This window comes from Fringilla coelebs (genome assembly GCF_963513975.1).
Source record: "Fringilla coelebs genome assembly, chromosome: Z".
Lineage (NCBI taxonomy): Eukaryota > Metazoa > Chordata > Aves > Passeriformes > Fringillidae > Fringilla > Fringilla coelebs.
The window spans coordinates 14,854,759-14,877,318 of NC_140031.1; the positions used below are offsets into that span (position 1 = coordinate 14,854,759).

The 22,560-nt window shown below is 39.2% G+C and overlaps 1 protein-coding gene across 2 annotated transcripts in view; it reads right to left on the bottom strand.

Moving 5' to 3' along the window:
- The window catches only part of FGF10 (fibroblast growth factor 10), a 58,980-nt gene extending 36,743 nt beyond the window's left edge, over positions 1-22,237 (bottom strand). For both annotated transcript variants that reach the window (XM_084225267.1, XM_084225266.1), the window contains exons 1-2: positions 22,139-22,237; positions 21,249-22,010 (exon numbers count right to left, since the gene is read on the bottom strand). In XM_084225267.1, the coding sequence (XP_084081393.1) occupies positions 21,249-21,585 (337 nt within the window). In that variant the 5' untranslated portion in view covers positions 21,586-22,010; positions 22,139-22,237. The remainder of the gene's footprint in view (positions 1-21,248; positions 22,011-22,138) is intronic.
- Between the last annotated feature and the right edge of the window lie 323 nt (positions 22,238-22,560).

Genomic DNA, 22,560 nt, shown 5'->3' on the forward strand with positions numbered 1-22,560 from the left:
CTTCTGTTACCTATGATGAGAAATTTTTCAACATGGACATTTCACATAACTTTCTGTTTCCAGATATGTTTTACACTTCTCTACTTGCTGATGGGATGGAATGGAATAAACAAACAAAAACCATCAAGCTACTCAAATTCTTTGGATCAGACAATGACTAATTAAGTGTTAGTGTCCATGAAGTGTGTCAAACCAAACAAGGGATGACCGGAGCCTGTTTCCCACATTCTTAAACCTACTTATGAAACATATAACTGCTCATCTTGATAATGAAAAAATAAACAACAAACAACCCATAAAAGTTGGGGTGTGCAGATTTTGTTCAACTGAAAGTGCTTGGGCAGCTCACAAAGAAACCGAAGCTGATCCTGCAAACTCCCTCATCTGCATGACATTCAAACTCAAGAAAATTATCCAAGTGACTTCAATAGGTTTTTGAGATAAAGAATGAAATACTTAAAATTGTACATGTACTCAAAAAAGTGGAAAAGGCCATACTCACTTTGAGAATCAAAACCTCATCTGACATAATAAGTGTGCAGTATCCCATGGGCTATCTTCTAGAACTGAATATTTAATTCTCCTTTTTTGGCTTGCATTATGAGTTATAAGACATTTCCTCCAGTATGTGGTTGTGAGACCAGCAACATCTAACATGTCCAAAAGGGATGTTATCTACACACTCTCTTGTGTGGAACAAAAACTCCACTTTAGACTGTTTTATTTCAAAGCAAGCACTTTCTGAGTGTCCTCTTAGAAAAAACTACCGTCACAATGCAGTTAATTAATATTTACAGGCGTTATTATATCAACAGCCTAGTTGGTTTCAATTAATATGAAATAGAATTCAACTTTCCTTCCACCCAATGTTTTAAAAAAATTAAATATAAACTTAATTTAACAGCACTCTGCCAAAATTTAATAATTTCATTAACTGGACTACCTAACACTCTTTCATTACACAACATACTAAGTTATATAAACATAATTTTTGGCATATGCATATTTTAATTCAAAACTAGAGTTGGACAGCACAATGCAACAATTGGCAAATCACAATCTTATCTTGGCTTTTGTAGTAATAGTGTCCAAACAAAAGTAGACATTTACTGGCAACAGCAAACAGCAGAACTCACGTCTTTTTCTTTTCACAATTCACAGTATCATGTTGGCATTTGTTATACATTTCTAAGCACATTTTGACAGCTAAAAATGTCCCACATCATACCTCACCATAATGGCTGTTTTACATTATATTTTTGTATCTAATCCACTTAGAAAAATGATGATCCAATTATTTTTGATACAAAAGAATTCCTTAGAAATTCTGGTAATTAAATCTAGCAACCTGGAGAATTCCTTGAGTGTCCTAGGATTTTTTTTTTCTGTGATCTCATATTGGCAAATTCAAGACAGCTCCTATGTAAGCACTGTCCAAGTTGCTTCAAGCATACGAGCCATATCAAACAGATTTAAAAGATTATTGTGCTGCTGCTCTGAAGAAGCAGGAATGAGGTGAGACAGAAGTGAATTGCCACACTTTGAGCTCACTGGCTGACCTTCCAACCCTTCCTCAACTTGTTCCTGCACACTCCAAAGCATAAAACTGCCTCCTCTCTCTTCAAAAACAGTAAAGAAAATGGTGTTGGAATGTAAGAAAACATTATAGCAAGAGATAAAGGGAAGCAGCTACTTGCCCTTTCATTTCTTTGTTTTGCATAGGAGATAACTGATTTAACTGGAGTTTGGTCTGAAATAATCTTAAATGAGACATGATTGTCCTGAGGACTGCATTTGTTTGAAAACCTTATGCTTTCTGTTTTTTAACCTAATGCCTACATGGATTCCATTGAAAAGAGAGAAATGATTTATCAGGATGATTGCACTGCACTCTTGACAACACTTCTGTTTAAACAGTTTTAATATTTTCCCCAAAATCTTAGCATTCAGTTCAACAGAGAAAAAGAATTCTTAAACTTGAAAAATATGCCTACAGAATATACAATAGTACAATATATGCGGATGTTCTACCGAATCTACTACAGGTTTTATTAAAAAAAGAGAAAGATTAAGTAGTTTAAAATAAAAATGAAGGATTTGAAAAGGACTGTTTGGCTGTTAAATGTTTGTAGGACAGGTAGGAATCTTTTTGCTTACATATATGAAGGAAATATCACACAAAGGCTACGCAGCTGACTTACAAATTCATTTCTGTGCATAAATGGGTCATGCAAGATGCACAAGCATGTATGAAAGCTTCAAAATGCAAGTACAGGGGCTGGGCAAGTGCAGCACTCATGCTTTGCTAATGATAGCTTCTCCCAGATTGTTTATGTAGTGTGCTGAGAGTGTCAACTGATGTGGAGAGTACTGGAAACTTTCAGGCGTAATTAACCTCTGCAGCCTCTTAATGTAGTTTCACCTATAATCCACAGGTCCATATCAGAGAAGAGCAAAGAGTTTGTTCAGGCCCAATTGAAACATTTCACAGAGAAGTGACTGATTAAAGCCAGACATATAGACAGTGAAAGAAAACAGAAAAAAAAAAAAGAGGGAAAAAAAGAAGAAAGTCATGTGGTGCCCATTATCTCCATATATCAGCTGCAACAGTCCACACTTCTTCTGTGACATCCTGATGCATCAGGGGAGGACTAAGAATAGCTTTGACTGATATATCCATCTTAGAATGACATGAACAGGTGAAATTATACCCAAAGGCTTCAGGAAATACAACTTTTTGTCACAATATTTAAAAAAATCACAGTTGTCAAGGTTTTCTTCTGTCCCCTCATCAACACACAAGCAAGAGACCTGTATTATGTCATATGCAAACACACCACCCCACAGAGCACACTTTCATATAAACAGATGTGTTTCTACCATAAAAAAGATACAAATTTATGAAAAATCATTCTGGTTGCTCAGCTTGCACTATATGCAGAACAAAAGGTAGTTGTCTTGCTTCTCCTGAAAAAAATGTCAGGGAAAGAAATGCTTTGCTTGGGGAGAAGAAAACAAGCATATTTTCTAATGTTTATACTAAATCCATTCACTTAGCAGGAGGAATGAAGTAAAGGTGGAGCTCTGCCTGTTCTCTTCCACATGTAGGACAGAGAGAGAACAACCCATGGGGAGGTTTCTGCAAGAAAATCAACAGTTCTGTGTGCAGTGTTAAGCCATAATGGGTATGTGCTGCAATTCTCTAGTATTTCTAATTCAACAGGCCCCATTGACAGAAGCTACAAGCACTGTCTGGAAATGCCTCTTACTTCAGCCATACAGGCATCAGTGCCTTGAACCTCAAGTACTGACTTAGACATTTCATAAACTGTGAAACTCCTGGCCTGGACCAAGAACTTGGACACGGGCCTGTGCAAAACACAACATAGTCATTCTCTGCCTTTAGCATCATGTCAGCAAAGAGCTTGATTATTTTGGCAAAGAATACTGCAACTGTCTTCTGAGCATTTATTTTTTCCTTCAATTCTTTCCTTTTTTGAATTAGTACGCTGTACATGGAATTTTTATAACCAAACATTGTTTCATTTGAAAATATCACTAAATTAATTTCATTTCCCCATAGAAGTAATGGGCTTCAAGCAAATTTGCAGTTCAACTTTCTAAATATTATGATAAAATCAGTTTTTTATACTTCTAAACGAAACAGAGAAACATCTTGTCAAACTTATGACAGTGAAAAAGAAAATTAAATTGGACAGTTTTCATGATATATTTCTAACTAATTCCCAGAAAATATCATGCTTCATCTAAACTGACATTATTTTGTACTTTGATTTTGTAAGAAAATCTTTCTCAATAGTTTTTATTCACTCTATTTGGAAAAAGCTTTGGCATTTCAACATATTTAAGAAAGCAGGGAAAAGAAGTTTTCTCCCCAAAACACCCACTAACATGATCCTTTCAAATTTCATGTGGCCTCACATGCAAATCAATGAGACTTACATTTTTGATATTACTCAATCAATATCTTAAATTCAGTTTTGTCTACATCACTCATCTGTCTGCATCACTACATGCCAAACACCATTCTTGACAGGGTACTTCAACCTTTTCAACACTTTGCACTGTCAAATACGCTGTGAACCAGGCCTGGGCCACAGAACAGTAGGTTCTGTTTACTAGTGGGAGAGAAAGCAGCCATTGCCAAGTGGCAGAAATGAGGTCTGTTTCAAGGCTTACTAGTTTTGGTAACCTTGGTATTCTTCTTTTAGGTCTTGGACATAGTGCACAGTTCTAGTCTAAGGCCAGGCACCTAGAAGCAGTTCTTGAAAGACGGGAAATGAAAGCATTACCTCACAAGAAAAGAACATGTCCAAACAGATCCAAGCAGAAGATCACCAAGAAATACTTCAAATTAAACTGCCCCATAAAAGGCATTAAACCTGGGATTGGAAAACAAGAAATCTATGTTTTTAGGGTATGACATAATAATTAAAATCTTCAACAAGACACATAGCTCATCTATGTGAATGTAATTACCTTGCTTTGCATTCAGAACTAAGGGAAGATCACAGAATAACAGAATGTTCTGGGTTGGAAGGGACCCACAGGGATCATCAAGTCTGTCTGTTAAGTGAATGACCCATACAGGGATTGAACCCATAACCTAATGTTTGTTATTAGCACCATGCTCTGCCCCACTGAGTTAATCTCAGGGGCAAGATAGTGGGTTGGGTCTCAGCACACTGTTCTCTGTTTAGCAATGACCTTGGCACATCAAATTTAGCAGAAGAAAAGAAAAAGGAGAGAATACAACTGCCTCCTACATGTACATTGCATAGTAAACTGTACAAAATAAAATTTTTGGGACAGTTGAGGACAAAATAGCTTAAAAAGCAGCTCTGATTATCATAATATCATAGAATCATTAAGATTGGGAAAGATCTCCAAGGTCACTGAGTCCAATATTTGACTGAACACCTTGTCAACTGAACCATAGTACTAAGTGCTATGTCCAATCATTTATTGAACACTTCCAGGAATGGTGAATCCACTGCATCCTTGGGCAGCCTGTTCCAACATTTAACCAACATTTCAGAGAAGAAATTCTTCCTGATATCCTACCAGAACTCCCCCCAGTGTAGGTTGAGGCCATTTCCTCTTGTCCTGTTGAAAGTAGTTTAGTTGAAAGTTAGAACTATTTGTAGCCCTTCTACTGTGGAACAGCCTATAGCCAGAGTATGGTGAGCAAACCTATCTGGAGTTGACTGAATTTGTTAAACTTCTGAACAGACTTATATAATGAGCACTGGTGATAACAGGAGCTGTTGTAAAGATTTCCAGGAGGTTTTCTTTGGTCCTCCTTTTCTGTAATTTGACACATTTTTAATTAACAGACACACACTTGTTAGCAATATAACACACATTTATGACAAATGCCTGTGCCAAGGCTGTTCCTGGAACAGAGCTCCCCAATCATCATAAATCACAGAGCTATGCTGTTTCCTTCCAGATCCTGGGACACAAGGCCTGCCTGGCCGCTTTGGAGTGATCCACCAAAGCCTGATGTTACAAGAAGTCAGGGAGAGATAAGCAAATACTTTTCTTATGGTAAGTTCACTGGCTAACTATTACATGGCTTTACAGAACTTCCCTATTCCAGACCAAGAGCCACAAACCACTTCCCACCTACTCACAGCTCCCAAACTGCCACAGGCACATGTCTGTCAGTGGGAGAGCCACCTGGGAGTGCCCATTTTGTGGATGACATGTTCTGGAAATATGGTAAAAATATCATTGCTGCCAGGCATAGACTGCTGCTCCACAGAAACTGCCTGCTGGAACTATCCAGTAAGAATGGTTCCAATATGGGTTTGCCTTTGAAATGTATGGAGATAATGAGAAGACAGTTTCTGCAGTAGTTGGAAGGAACAAAAAAAATGAGGAGTTTATTGCAGGAATTCAGAGTGCTCCTGCCTCCTCATTGCATCTTGCAGCACAATAAATTATTTTTTAATTTCCTTTTCCTTTTTATCCCACAACTGACCTTTTCCTTTGGCTATTTCAGCCTTCTGCAAAGCTGACATCTGCAACCTCTTCCAGGACTGGCACAGCTCTTGAAATCAACTAGTATTTACTCCTGGACTAGGCTCTAAGGTGGTATTTTAAGGTGTTGAAAGGATACTTTTGATAGAAAATGAAATCACAGTGGGAATAAATTGACTACTTTACCTTGCCAATTTCAGAGATATACTAGAAATGCATAACTGAAGTCCTGAGATTCTGGACTGGGTCAAAACACCATCCTCTCTCTCCAGAGAGTAAATGATTTTGGTAATTTTATTTAAATGTCACTCAATTTTTAATATTCCCGTTACATTTTTTTTCCCTTTTAAAAAAATCTCACATTCCCTTTTGAATCATGCCTAAAGGAAAAAAAAAAATCTATACCAGCCACACTTTTATGCTATTTCCCCAGATGCAGCTTAGCTGCACTCCAAACACTCCAAAGTATTCTTGCTTTAGGTAACAAAATTCAGAATGGCTGAAATCTTGTATTTATGCCAGTAAAGCTAAGATGTGTGATTTTGCTTGCGGGAAGATTTGAAATGCTAACATGAGCTGGTGAGATTTAGTAACCTCCAGCTGAGGAGTAGAACAAGTTGCTAGAGGGCTTCTCCTCTACTCACTTCTGGTAATGATTCCCTGGTTGCAATAGTTTTTTTCAGACTTGTTTCTCTTGTCTTTCTGTAAGCAATTCTCCTTGATTCCTGGGTGAATATCTTTTCTTCTATGAAATCTCTCCTAAACCTAATTCATCCATAGAAGATTAACAGTATAAAAAGGAGGCAATTAAAACTATGAATTTAGACTCTGTATGCAAAATCTTCTGGTTTTCAGACTGTGTAATTTCAAAAAGACAGACTCTCTATAGATGGTATCCGTAGTGCATACATTAACAGCACTTTAAACATTTATCTTTCCTGATAAAACAAACTCAGCTCCTAAACCTTTCCAAGGGTTACATGCAGCTCCCAACTTTGGTCATGATGAACACCTCATTATCAAACACTGACAACTTTCTTTACCCCATTGTCTGATGGGCACTTTTACCAAGAGACAGCACTTTCCAAAACCACTGTATTTTGACATAATTGTCTGTTGTCTCTAGTTAATAACTTTTGTAGACTTTTCCTCTGTTTTCTATATCTTTAATAAGATAAATTATCTTTAGATTTATCATCTAGTCTGTCAAACATATACATCTATGTTGGAGAAGCATTCTGCTATAAAAATTGAACAGTATTACTCTTTATCCTCCTATTCCCCTACCTATTAAGAATGAGAACATCATCCTTGTATTGTGAACACAAAACAATGAACAGAGTAGAATCATCAGTCTATGGCTTTACAGTGGAATGAGCTTGAGTAAAACTAAAAGAGTGAAAATCCTGATTTTTAAACTCTCTGCCTCAGTCCTTGTCTCCAAAGAAGAGGAAAATATCACAGCCATATTTCAAGTTTGGATTAGGGAATGACTGTATAGATGAAAAATTCTAACATTGGATACAGAACATATAACTAAATTTTCTGTAACACATGAGAATTTAAGTACTTGTTACAATTGGATTTGCTGCAACTCAACGAACTTTCAGGTACTACTTACCAAAAGTAACCACTGAGATATTGTTCTGAATATCACTACAGTAAAACTGTCTGTTAGCCCAACACAGGGCTCTGTAATACTGTCTCTTTCTAAAGAACTCTTACCCAGTTGAAAAGTTCACCTCACCATATCAGTTATTTTTGTTTAGAATATATTAACTTTTTGTTCCTAATGGAAGCCAGTTAGAAAAATGAGGGTGAGAGGTTAAACATACATCTGGTCTCCCTATTTAACATAGGGGTTTATCTTTTGCATGTTGCTGATGATAATTTAGAAGGGAGGGGGGCACAAAGGAAAAGCACATTTGTATATTTTTCTGTTATGAAAACGGCAGCCTCCATTTTTCATTTGACATATGAAATAGCTCTGCCATAAAAGCCTGTGCTTTTCAGATTTGTGTTTAATTGTTGGAGCCAAGAAAAGGAGGTGAAGAAACAAGACAGATTTTACTTGTGCTGGTAGGACATAGTCGGCTATAGCAAGCATGGCTCTCATTATGCTTAAGTGAATTAGTCTGTTTCCTTTAAAAAAAGGAGGGGGGTAAAAAAGGAGAGATTAACAAGCCACCAAGGACCTGCTGTAAGACTTTGACACTTTTAGTGGCTTGTGACAAATGACTTGTGAGTATTAGCTCTCCTTCAGAATCAGAAAACAAATCTACCATTTGGATAAGGAATGCAAAAAAAAAAAAAAAAAAAAAGCAACAGCAACAAACTCTGCTACAAGGTCATGCTGACTAGGACTCATTACCAGTGGAAAAAGAGAGCTGAAGAACAGATAAGTTCTTTAACTGACTAAACTCTGAAATTACTTTTGGATGTCTAGAAATCTCTAACATTTGTCATCCTTTTCCAGGTAAAAAATATGTTACAGTCCTTCTGAAGGTATTCATATGTTCAAATATTGCAACAATGGCACATATTTATATACACATTTACATATTTATTTATACATATACTTATTCTCAAGAGGTGTTTTGGGCCTGGGATCAGCTTAGAGGCTCTTCTCTGGACTCATTCCAAGAGCTAAATACCTTTCTCAAGCTGGGGCAAAATATAAGTGTGCTCTTCAGTTAGGCCTCTACTTGGAAGTTTCATCTTATGTGCTATGTTATCTGCACTGTCCTTCAATCTACCCTTGCATTATCAGTATATCTGAAAAGGGAATTTTTCACCTAGAACTTCTGTAGTTTAACACACAAAACACATTTATAAATGAAGAGCTTATACATACATACTGCCTCTTTGGAAAGCAGAAACATTCTGAAACCTTCAGAAAAAAATATTTAGTTGAAAACCCAACATTAAGAGTACTAGAAAATGCCAGACTGCAGCTGACTCAAACACCAAAATTGCATTCCCTTCCCCATTATGGGTTTAATGAAATCTCATCTATAACTTCTAGTATAAATTACAAGGTAATAGAAAGAATTAATGTTCTTGTCTACTGGTGTTTTTGTCTTACCATTAGGTACTTTTTGAGTCTGCATTGCTGTGTGACCACGTGTATGTATACCTCACATCTGCGACTCCTGTTTAAAAAATTTTGAACTGTGATTAAGGTTTGGAAGTCCCTGGATAAGAGACATGACTCCACTTCCTCCAGTGGCAATTTTTTTATAGCATTATTGAACTTAATAGTTCAGACAGCACTAAAGTTCTTAATGAATGTAAGCATTGTGTTTTTCTTTTTTTAAAAAAATTCATTTTGGGTGAAAGGGTTACTGTAATTCAGTTGGTATTGAAAAGCTGTATCAGTTTTTATTATGTCCTTAGCATAGTTGGAAACGAGAAGGTTATGTCTTGCTGACCTTTATGGTCAACCGTGGACATGTATAAAATTAACAAAACCAGAAAAAGGAAGAGTTCTACAGAAAAATTAATATAGATATTTTACAAGCATGTTTGTCTCTAAATACTCATTGCAAAATGTTTCCTGTTTCATAAGGAGAATCAGCTGTAAGCAGAGTCCACAAATGCCTGTGTGGCAGAACTAAAGGAATAAAGCAAGCATGGTGAATTTTGAGCAAATCTGGATAATGCTTTGAGGAATTATTTGGTGTGTGGTCTGAGGCAAGAAGCCACAGAGAGGCGGAAGTTAATCTTATGTACTCCCCAGCTGCAGATATGTCTTTTTGAGAGCTGACTGCAGCAGGAGAAACTGAAGAAATGACCAAGAGACCAGATTAATTCCACATGAGCCAAGTGTCAGCGTCATTATAAGTGTTTTCACTAAAGTTGAAAAGATTTTAACTTGGATGGCTGTCATTTCAAAGCAAAGTTGTGACATGTAGAAGTAATTGTAATAAATTAAAGTGAAAGAATAATGTCTGTGACACTAAAGGGGAAGTGTCAATAATTTTAAAAATGGTATAAATAAATAAAACCCAAACAAATAATTCCAGTAAGTTAACTCCAATAGATTGACAGCACTTCAGGGAAATTAAGGCACTTCCAAAAGTACATAATACATTATTACAATAAATATTAGGAGGATGTCATGCTCAAAGTTCATTTACTTATAGCACTGACAGTAAAGAGAGTGAAATAACAATTATATTTTAACATGGAAATTATATGGATCCTTGAGCTGAAACACCCCAAGGTTCATACCTGCAAAGCAAAAGAAATTTTAACATCGCTTGTTATTATAATGTTCATACAGCAGAACCAGATCCAGTTTTACAGGACAGATCCAATATGTGTCTCCACTCATGCTGTTTAGTTTGAGGATATTTTTGACATTAATTTTTGTTTTATGCTGTGCAAGAAATCTGTAGGTAATCTTGACATAATGCTTGCAAGAGGGGTAATATTGTGATTTTATTTTTTTTTTAACTTCAGAGTTTTTTGTTTTGGAAGAAAAAAATACCTTAGTCTGGCAGAATTAAGAAGTAGCCTATTCTTCCCTGCTCTATTGGAAGACAAAACTGCCCTTACTATTCCTTATATCCAAACCTTTCAGTGAAGAGGATGGTTACTCTCTGGGTGTTTTTATTCTTTTTTCCTGGCACTTGTCATGGGGTTACTGGTGTATTTCACAAATAATTGCCTTTCAAAACACCCTTGCTTGTGCAGGAAGTATTGCTAACTTCATTTTATAAGCAGCAAAGGGTCAAGGAGAAATTAGACTCAAATTTTGAGGTACATTGGATAGCCGGCATATAAGACCTCATATTTCCCAATACTTCATGGGATTCCTTACACTCAAATTTTAATTTGTGCAGACTATCTTCACGCCAAATTTTCCAGTCTTCTCCCCTCTCTCTTTCAGCAGATTCCTACTCTGTGCTGCTTGAAAATCGCCATGAGGAGGACCATTAGGATTCCTTTATCTTCCTTTATCCCCTCAGTGTTCTCCCAGCACATGGTGAAGGACAATCATTCCCACAATCCTACATCATTACTCCAGTCTGTATCTGCTTCAGTCTTGTTTTGAGACAAAAATCCACTGTAGTAATTAAGAATCTTTCTAAAGTCCAAATACCCTGCAAATTCTTCTATAAAGAAAGCTGGTACTGGACTTTTTCTTTCCCAGACAAACTCAACTGAATAGCTGCTCTCTGAGGTATTTCATTCAGATGAAAAGTATTTTCTCATCCAATGCCCTATAGCAAGGTATTCTATACCCTGCATTTACTGACAGTAATCTTTCTGTCCGTAGAGGGTTCTTAAAATATTTTTAGTATGTCAGTGCATTCAGTCTTGTAGTTTCTTAATATACAATAATCACCAGCTTTTAAGCAATCAGCAGTCACTGTTCTTGACTGGTTTATGTCATATGAGAAAAGGAAGCACCAAGGAATAACTAATATAGAGTTGCTACATAGTTTAAATGCCATGGCAGGTACAGGCTGGGTTCCAATTGCCACTCCTTGGGTTATTCAGACACAGAAAGCTGTGAATTAAATGGTCTGTTCATAGCACCTGGAGCACTATCTTCCTTTTAGCCTTGTCCCCCTTTCCCTGTCCAGCAGCATTTCCCACAGTATGTCATCAACAGGAAACATCACTATTCCCAGGGTAGATGGAATCACCAGTCTGCATGATAGTGCAGCATCTCCTTCCATCATTCTTTGCCCAGGAGTAGGGTTGCTGACAAAGCAACCAAGAAAAACAGCAAAACTTCTTATATTGAATCTGCCTTTAAGCCTCAGAAAGGGCAAAACTCGTACCTCCCAGTACTTGCCTTACTGAATTTTCTATTAGCTGCTTAAGTGGTATAAACAACTCATTGGACTAAGAAGTGAGTCATTGCTTATGTGTGCTCATGACTGTTTGGAAGCAGAGGTCATACTGCTTTATGAATAAAAGCTATCATATATGACTTTAAATGTCACTGTTTGTAAGAACTGGACTCGCACATGTGCTTTCATCAGCATCTTCACTTCTAGGACGCTGAAACAATCATAATTTCCTCCCATTCTATTCACTTTCTAAGCTATTTCTGTCAGAGCCACATGAAGTGAAAATTTAAAGAGCCTACAATGGTTTGTAGGTCAGAATGCCCAGTGAAACTAAGCTTGTAATAATTTTCTGCTCCGGTTTACATATGGTGGTGCCTTGACTCAGCTCTTCAGCCAAAGTCTGAACTGTTGACCCAGCTACTAAAACAGTAGCACCAAAACTACACATGTATCTTGTATGTGAGCTTATATTTTCAGCATCTGAAGAGACAGAGTAACCAGGCCTAGACACAGAAGCAGACTAACAGAAAGTAACCCCACCTTGGGTGATGAGGTCAGCTCTAGGCTCTTCTTCTGTATCTTTTCACGTTACCATTAGTTTTGCAGTTACAGATCCTCAGTGAGTGCAGAATTTCTGTGTTGCAGTTACTAGCACTAGTGTTTTGACAAGGGAAAGGTGTCCTGTCATCAAATGTGAACCACATGCACCACTCTGCTTCCTCTGAGACAGGGCAGAGGGGCAGAGTCATGAGCCCAGGTTACAGTTCAGGGGAAGGTTTTCATTAGCTTGTCTCCAAGGGAAATGTGCCACAGGTACTAAGATAATTCATGAGGATAAGAGAGGTACTTCCAGATCAACTTCCAGATTGCCCTGTGGAGGATCAGAAGTTGGGCACAACAGTTGTTGTGAGACCCTTCTGACTTGGGATATTATATAGTTCTACAGCTTTATGACATGGTTTATACTTTTGGTGTTTACATTCAGGAAAAAACAGAGGAAAAGTAAGTATCTGGGAAATAAATGAGAAAAAACTTTGTTGTGTTGAAGTTGAAAGACTGCCTCAGAGAACACTGGAAACTTTAGCATCTCCTAAAATGTCATAATAAAATTGTGAAAAGAAGACACTAAACAGCAGTCTTATAAAATATTAATTGTGTTAAATGCAGTCATCTCCTATTCCATTCTAGAGCACACGTTTTCCCTTGCTCACTGCAGCAACAAACTTGTAACTATGTATCTGCTTCAAATCTTTATGATAAGCTTGCAAAATATGATATATTTGATAACATACCAGCAACCAAAACGTTCTATTCCACCCTATTCCTTGCTCCAAAAATCAAACCGCTTGGAATTCTAGGGTAACTTGATGTCCTTCAGGTATATGTTTCTCTTAACAAATATAGTTTGTAGTATTAGCATACTGAAAGAATTAAGAAAAACCAACCAAATAAAAGCCCAACTTTTTTTATTTTTCTTTAATGCAGAGCTCATAGCTCTTTCAAATGGTTTATTACTTTCAATGACCAATTCACCTACCCTTCCACTTGCAAGTAGTTGAATTTGATATTAGGAATAAAGCAGGTTATTAATCCTCTTGAGGAGGATAAAATCAAGAAGAAAACCCTAGAGCAGCTACAAAATACTATCTAATATCTACAGAATAAGGTCAGAGAAGGCACCATGAAATTGGGAGTGGAACGTTCGTATCCTAACACCAAGCACACACTTTTATACAAATTCAAAAAGGCACCTTAATGTCTTTATAGTTTCAGTCTGTGACAAACAGATGTTACAGTGAGATCAGACAGGACAACTCAACATCACTGGCAGTTCACAGCTGCCAAAAGGGGTAAGCCATGCTCCCCCTCTCCCCACTTCCCTCCCACTCATGACACATGCTGCCCCTATTTCTTTCTTGTCATCCTTTCTAGTACTGATCTGGTACTTGTCACACATCCCACCCACTTCCTCTAATGCGGGCACAATATCATTGATTTATACCCAGGCTCCACTTAGCACTGTGCCTTAATTCCAATTAAATAACATCCTGAATGATTCCAAAATGCTTCAGCATTCCCTTCCCAACTCCCACACATACTGACTACAGCTGCACAGCTGTGTGTCAGGAACCTAAAAGAAAACTTACATTTCATTTATTTCTATGAAATAATATCAGTGGCAGAAGAAAGAAGAGCAAAGAGACCCCTCACAATTCCCCAGCTCCCACAACACCCTCATTTTCACTTCTGCTCCCCACATAGGAAGACAAGTCAGGAATGGCAAAAAACAACTCTGTTCTTCACATATGTTTTCCACCATGAAAGGAACAGGCTCATATTGCTTTCCTACATCAAGGTTTATGAAAGATCTGATCTTCTTCTTTATTTTTATATAACATTCACAATCATTCATGTTCCTACTATCCGTAACCTTTTCCTCTCTTTGACAACAAAATATTATGGAAGAGGGGAAAAAGAAAAGGAATAAAACTATTTGGTGTAGTTTCAACATTTCCTTTTTTCTTGAAAGTCAGCTTCAATGTGTGTGAAAATTCCTCTTTAACTGTAGAAGATATACACTCTGACAGATTATTTAGAGGTAAATGTGAAAGGGGACAGGCTAATAATTCTTTAGGCTAACTATAAAATAGGGGAATGCTTTACAGCTGACATTGGGAGTATATCAACCCAGTAATTGGATGCACGTGTTAGTAGCAGTAAAAAGGCACTGTCCAGTTGTCCACCTTACATGGGAATCTACTTTGAGCGTATTCTTTGATTTACTGTTGCAATTAGAACTGAATGTTCAAAGAAAGAACACAAGTGACCTAATTTAAAAACAGTGCCTTTAAAGCCACTATTTAGTATGAGACTCGCCTTACTTGTAACCATTTCTTTCCCCTGCAACTTCTATTTGTTGCACTGTACTCATGAATCTGCAAAATCAATATTAATAATCTGCCCAATTAATGAATTCATTTTTAATATCCATTCAGTGATTAAAGATTTAGCAACTTCCTCCTGACTCCTACCCTTGAAGATTTTAATTCTCTTCATAAACACAGAGAGCTTTCCCAGGCTGACTTTTCAAAACTTCATGAAACACTGTTTCCTGTCTCCTTTTTACTATGTTGTAACCAGCAGAGATGTTTTACAACAAATTGGCGCAAGAACCAGAAGCAATTAGGGGAGCTAGGGAAGGATCCCTCTAGTTAACAGAACCAATGTTGGAAGCACCATTAACTACTTTTCCCTGTTAAAGCATCTGAGCAATGAAAGGATGCAAGATAGTAAAATATCACATAAAAATAATTTGTCAAAGAAGGTAAACTTATTTGACAGGTACACACAGTTAGACTAGTGGCACTAATACACCTACCCACTGAGGAACAAACATGCGCTAAGATTATCTAAACTGGTCCTCCACTTCTTATTTGGTAGTTTGGCACACACAGCCCAAGCAAGGGTTACTTTTTCATGCAGCCTCATCAACCTGACACTAGTTGGCAATGCTGATAAACAAAATATTTGTGATGCTCCAGGTGACAAAGAGGCCATTAGATGATATACCCCAGAATATTAGGATAGAGCAGTGCAGTGATGTATACAATGGCAAGCAGTAGTAGCAAGTGTTTAAATGAGCAAGCTGAAATTTCAACCTTGTGCTAGTTTGGGGGAAAAGAGACTGTAAGAGCTTGATTCAAAAAGCTCTCCATCAAATAGAAAACAATGTTTTGTCATGGCACATCAATGTCAAGAAGGGAGTATATAAGAAATCCCAAACTGACCAAGTAATTTCTCTGCTTTGTTGACACTATCATCCCAAATACTAAGCCTAGAAATAGAAAAAAACATTATTTACATACACTATTCTTTTCCTATTTAGAATCTTTCTTGTGCAATTACATTACTTTCTCAGAGGAAAAATCAGAAATCACATCACGAGTTGTTGCTCTATGTTCATACAGGTACCTGTGATTTTTAACTTAAGACACAATTTAACAAGATTTGCACATATAAAAGTTTTTCTTTCTTTTTTTTTTTTTTTTTACATGAAAGGCTCTGCAATAAATGAAAACTCCCCTATTGCAGGATCTGATCTGACTCTCATTTGAAGTGAAAAGGCCCCTATTCACACACACAGTTCAAAGACATCTGAAAGTCATCTTAAAATGCCTTATTTCAAAACAGAGGATCTTATCCTATGAGTGAATGCATCCAAGATGTTTCAGAAGTGTAAGCACATTCTATACTGCTCACTCAGCTAATGCCGCCTTCAAGGGAAGTTTTGACTGAGCCACTACCTGTGAACCCTCCCATTAAAACAGAAACATGGCATCTGTAAACCTGTATGTCCCTTGTTTTCTTTCTTCTGGGGTTTAGGAACAAACTTCCAGTTGCTCCTAAATCTTGGGATTTTTTTTTTTTTCCCAAGTGGTTACAAGTTAGATTTATGAAGACAAAAAGTCTTCTTACAACTGTGTATTTTGAAAAGATTTATGACAGGGCTACAGTATCAGCATGGAGGGTCCACAAGGCAGGAATGCAGTAAGGGTAACAGGAGAGTGTCATGTAGACATTAAATAGTACAATTCTTCCCACATTCATAAATCCTAAGTGCCTACGGTTTTATGCTGCTGGTTATAAATTATATAGCTGAGTTCTACAGACAAAAACCAAACCAAACCAAAAACCCCCAAAAACCAAAACCACCACCAACAACAACAAAAACTACCCGAAACTGAGAAATCATGTCCTGAAGAACATATACATTTCACAGTAAGGAACCAACTTTTCAAATGACTTCACTCATTATTATTTTCTATTTTAGGTATTTTGATTGGTAAAGCCATAAACCAGAGCTCTTTGGGCAGTAAACAAGCAAAACACTAGTCAGTCTTTAGAAAAACTGTGAAAAGTTCTCACGTTAATTTACAAACACATATGATAAGGAGTCAGTAATCCCAAACAGTTAGTTTATAAAATGTTCAGTAGCAAAAGAGTGTATTTTATCAATTATTCCAGTCTGCTTGGAGCTTAATAACTGATGTTAAGGTACCTATGGCACTTTATTATTTTTCTGCCCCAGAGGTATGGTGAAAAAAATGAGTATCAAATGAAGTATACCTAATCAAAACACATTTAATGCTATTTTTCTGCCTAGAAACCAATCTATAATACAAATACCTATTTATATGTCATGTATATATGCACACAATTAGTAATGTTCACTCATTAGTAATGTTCAGCACTTCTAGTAGTTGAGTGGTTGTTTACAATCTTTTGGGCTAAAGAATGAGGGTTAAAACTTTCTTGCTTTCACTCACTATGTTGCTAAGCTTATCCCACGCTAACCAAAGCAAAAGCAAAGACTATCAGGGACTTCAAGAGTTCCTAAAGCTTAGTATAAAAGATAATTGAATACTCAGAAGAAAAGCCCGGAATAGGTTAGCTTGTGGGAAGCAGCTAATTATTTCTTGTAAGCTCCCCTGACATACACTTTCATTCTGCAAGACAGGGCCTTTTTCTTTAAAGAGTCCACTTGGGTTGGTCGGAAGACAAATTAATAGAATACCTTTGCTTGCAATGGCTTTGCTAGAACTAAATTAGCTTACCCAGCTGAGGGTGCAGACCCTTCTTGTCCGCCTCTGAGCAGCGGTGACAGCAGGCAGTGGCTGTGCCGCCATCTACTGTAGGCTCTGCACAGCACTGCTCGGTCCAAAGCCCGCAGGGATCCCTTCAGCAATCCTTCCCGCTCATCTCCAGGCTCAGTGGCGCAGACTGCGCTCCCTCAACTTGCACCTAGGTAAGAGCCTGGCCCTGCAATCTTTGGTCAGGCAGAACGCCCTCCACAGACTGCAGGTCAGCTGCTGCTAACGAAGTATCGCGTTTTATGTCATTGTTCCTCAACTAGTAAGGTCTGTCCTGCACATTTGAAGTTTGTATGCCTTATAGGACTGTGAACAGCTGCCTTGGAAGACAATTGAAAATTGTATAGCACTGAGACATTCAAGTTTTCTTGAATCCGCTTATCATGTAGCTTTAATGCATGTCAATCATTAATTCCAGAGAGAGTCTCTATCTTAATCAAGAGAGCTGTCAGTGTGGGAGCTAAGTCAGAATCTGTGCACAGGCAGTTCTCTCTCAATTTTAATATATGTCTTAAGATTCTCTTGGTGATCCCAGAGCTCAAGCTATAGTGAAAGTTTTTTGTAATTGCTCTTTGGAGGATTTTTGGATTCGTTTGTCCCTCATCTAGTGTGTAAGCCGCCAGAAAACACTACAGCTCTCTTTGTTTGCACTTGTGAAGGGCTCTGTCAAAAACAGGGGCAAGGGACTTCACAGCTGTGGTGCTGCAGGACAAGGTAGTAGTTGTATTTTGAGGACCAACTTCCAGATGTAAGGAAAAATAAAATAGTGTCCTACATCTGTCTAGTGACAGACACCTCCAGCCATGCCAAGTGCTGCAAGTTCTGCCAGTCTTCTGACAGAACAGTCAGGAACCACCTGGTACTCCACAGGTAGAGAAAGGATGATGGAATAGTTCCAAGCAATCAAGTTGGAATACAGCTGGCAGAGTGAACTTTAATTTAGTGCACTATACACGATATTTATAAAGCTAACCCATGAATGCTGCTTGAGCTGTTTAAAGGCTGGAGACTAAATTCTGTTTTCTGAATGTTTATTCTGAATTTCTCCAACTGTTCTTCTTACTTGACAGTGCTTAATTGGCAGACAGCCATGAAGGCTGTTGTCTAATTACACAACATATCACAATCTTACAGACCTACTGATAAGGCTTTACTGCAGCATAAACGGATTTTAAACATTAGCATATGAGAAAATTAGCCTCCAAATTAGAATATTTCAGTCTTGCGTGTCAATAGTCACTCTTATTTGTTTAGGAAAACATGGTTTCAGAGGGAGAAACTAATTTTAGAGATTAAATAGCCTGTAATGTTAAACAGGCTACAATTTAGTGGCCTCTCTGGCTAACTCTATGCATGCAGAAATCTATTCACATGTAATTGCTTATTTCAGACCATGTGAGAGATACCATATCTTTGCATGGAATCGGTCCAGCTGGGGATTATAGCAGTATTATGATAGCACTGCTACACATGATGCTGTGAAAAACATAGATTTAGTGAATTCACTTGCAACGTTTTGCTACACAAACAGCCTTGAACAAAGGTATAAAAAATATTTTTTAAAATGGTCTCAGACTATGTTTTTACAGAAAAGACAATTTCACACTGCATATTGTAATGATTATTAATCAGCAACATAAAACTCTGGCTTCTGTTAACAGGGTGGTAATAGTTTTGAGCTGAAGAATGTACACTAGGTCTGCCGTTGTGATGTAAGTACAGTAGGGAAGCTAAAAGTTTTAAGATGATGGCAGTCCTTTCTTCACTGCATGCAACCTTCAGTGATAGAATGCAGTTATGTGTAATAGAGGCATTGCTTTGCTTTTATATAAAAAAAATAACATTCTCCTCTCTTTCAGCAGACACTCTGCAGCTGTGACAGGAACCATGACATCACTGAGAGGGCAATTCTCTTTCAGATGCACTGGCTGAAAAACCAGGACCCACCATGCACATCCCCTCCCACATTTGTGGGGGGTTGTTCTTGCACGTAGCCTGAAAAGGTAGGAAGATGTATTTGTGCATTTCAGTGTATTCTACCTCTTCTTGGCAAGATTTTGCAAAAATTCAAGCTTGTGGATAAGTTTACTCACTGAGCAATTCTGCTGCAAAGTGGGACTGCTCAGATGTGTAGTTACTTCTCTGAGTTCGCTGTTGTCAGTGGGCACCTTACAGCCCTTTTTGGCAGCAGTGTGCTATACAGAATGGTTTGATGTTCTCAGAGACGTATGCAAAGCTTTCAAAATCCCATTTTAGGGGTGCTGTTCTCCTCCAAATCCAAAGGTAATCTAAGAAACACCATTCTAGGACCTCATTCCCCACAAATTCATCAAGTTAAGCCTCCCTCACAGCTCTGTTTTTTAAGGATTTGCCTTTCTATGTAATACAGAAAGGGAGGTGGTAAGATTCAGCTGCTTTGACATCTAAAGCCTTTACAAACATTAGAGTGCATGATAAAGCATGAAGTTGCAAGGTGGAGCAAGTGAAGCAGCGACACATGATACTCCAGCCCTTTTCTCACTGTTTCTAAGGTTATATTATTGGTATTTACTAGAAATACAGCTGAATTACAGCAGTGTCTATCATATAGCATGGCAACCTGCTGAAGAACTCGTATTTTACACATTAGCTAAGAAGGGATCTACTTAATTCACTTTCAGTTGTTTTAATTTAACAGCAGATTTATTCCCGGGTTTATCTGGATTTATGTAAAACGACACAAGAACCAAAATGTGGTTCTTTACCAGCTGAAGAAAGCCTTAGAGTTTCCTCGAGTTGCATAACAGAGCTTACTTTCTCAGCATGTTCCTATAGTGGGACATAGTTAAGATTTGTAAGAGAAAGCAATATATTGTGATTTAGTACAGTTCAATTTGATACTGCACAGGCAGGAAAACCAAGTAAAGGGTACATTTCTAGCGCTAACAGCCAAAAAATACATTACCAGGAGCACGCTATTACTAAAGCATCTAATTAGTTCTAGAGAAAAGCTCGAAACTTCAGCTATGGAGAATGCCATATGACTTTTGCTCCGAAATAATTTATTAAAAAAAAAAAAAAAAAGAAAAGAAAAAGAGAAGGACAATGAAACGCGTGTGAGGTCTGTGGGAAGGCAGCCCCAGATGTTTACAATGGAGCGAGTAGCGGTATAGCGGCGCTGCAGCCCGGGACCGGCGGGGCGCAGCACGGCACCGCCTCCGCCGCACCGCGGGCGGCAGCGCGGGCGCGCACCGGCTCCCAGCGCCGCCGGGCACCCCCGCTGCGGAGAGCGCACCCCGGCAAGAGCTCGGCCCGCAGGAACCGACACCCCTGCTCCGGGAGCGGGGAGGAGGGAGCGCGGAGCGGGCGGCTCGGGGAGCGGAGCGTGCGGGCAATCGATTAATTGTTCCAATGCAGCGCTCTCGTCAAGGAGCTCTAATGACAGGGGATAATGATTTTCAGATTCAGGAGACAATGTCCCCCACACACTCCCCGCCACTTCCTTGCAAATCTTTCTAATTTGCTCTTCTGCCTGGCGAAGAAACAAACGGTGCTCAGCGAGGCCATTTGCAAAACAAATGTAACCGGAGAGATTCGTAGATACGGGCTGGCCGGGAGCGGCGTCCCCGAGGAGCCGAGCCGAGCCGAGCCCACCCAGCCCTGCCGTGCGCCCCCTCCCCTCCGCGGCGCCACCTCTCCCTCTCTTCCCTTCCCTTCCCTTCCCTCCCCGGCCGGGGGCTCGGGCGCTCGGGCCCGGGGGCGCAGCGGCCCCTGCCCGGCAGCGCGGCGGCACAGCCGTACTCACTGAACGGGCAGTTCTCCTTCTTGGTGCCGCTGACCTTGCCGTTCTTCTCGATCTTGAGAAAGTACTTGTTGTAAGAATAGAGCTTCCTCTTGCGCACGTCTCCTTGGAGGTGATTGTAGCTCCGCACGTGTCTCCCCGCACTGGAAGGAGAGGAGAAGGACGAGGGGAAGGAGGAGGATGATGAAGAAGAGGAGTTGGTGGCCTCCGGGGACAGCATGTCCTGGCCGAGGTCATGGCAGGTGACAGGCACAGAAGACACCAAGAAGAGCAGCAGCAAGCAGCAACAAGGCAGGTGGGAAAAGGCTGAGGCACCATTTGTCAGTATCCATTTGCACATTGTACTGAAACTCTGGGCGCTGGAAAATGTCTTATCAAATGAAACATACTGGAAGGGTAAAACCTGGTAAAAGGCAAGTGGAGAGACGGTGGTTGCTGCTTCTGGTTAGATTCCTCTGAGCTCTGATCTGGCCTGAAGTAAGTGCACCAACATCCATAACTCAGGGGACAAATCGCCTCAGAAGTTGCTGCCTTTTAATCCTTCGAGTCCTCCCTCAGAAAAAAGAGTTGTTGGTTGTTGGTTTGGTTTTTTGGTGTTTTTTTTTTTTTTTTGGGTGGGGGGGTTGCTGTGGTTAATCCTCTTTTCTTTTTCCCTTCCCCACCCCCCCACATGCACACACACTCCCCAACCTGGTTTGAGACTTTCCAGTAGTTATTTTGTTCTCTTCCTCACTCCTTTCTTCACCATCTTAGATGCAGAAAGGTCTGAAAAATAGATGACAGCAAAGTCAATGACAACAACAAAAACAACGACTAAGATAAATAATAACCAGCGGAAAGGGGTACCGGAATGGATTTTTCACACATACACCTTTACACACACGCGCACTCACACTTTGTGGCTTTGCACCTTCTTCTGATCCCCACCCTCTTGTCTTTTTGCAAATCCCAAACCAGTTGCACAACTCGTCCTTTTCTCACTGACAACCCCAGAGGAGGAAGTTTCTTTGTTTTGCTTTGAATTCTCCAGAACAGTATTAAAAAAAAAACCCGAGAGAAAGAGAGAAGGAGAAATCCCAACTTGTCCCCCCGCCCTTCCTTTCCTTTCCTTTCCCTCCCCCTTTGGTTGTAAACAGGTTGGAAGCTGTAGCCTAAATGTCAGCGATTACAAGTCAGAGGTGGGATGTGCCTCTGGTGGTCAGCCCTTATTTGCAGGGGGTCAGGCAGTGGTGGGACATCTGAAACCTTTTTGCAGCTGGAGCGAGCAGTGCCTGCTGCGGAGGCAGCCCCGGGAGCTGCCCTCGCTTCCTCCCGG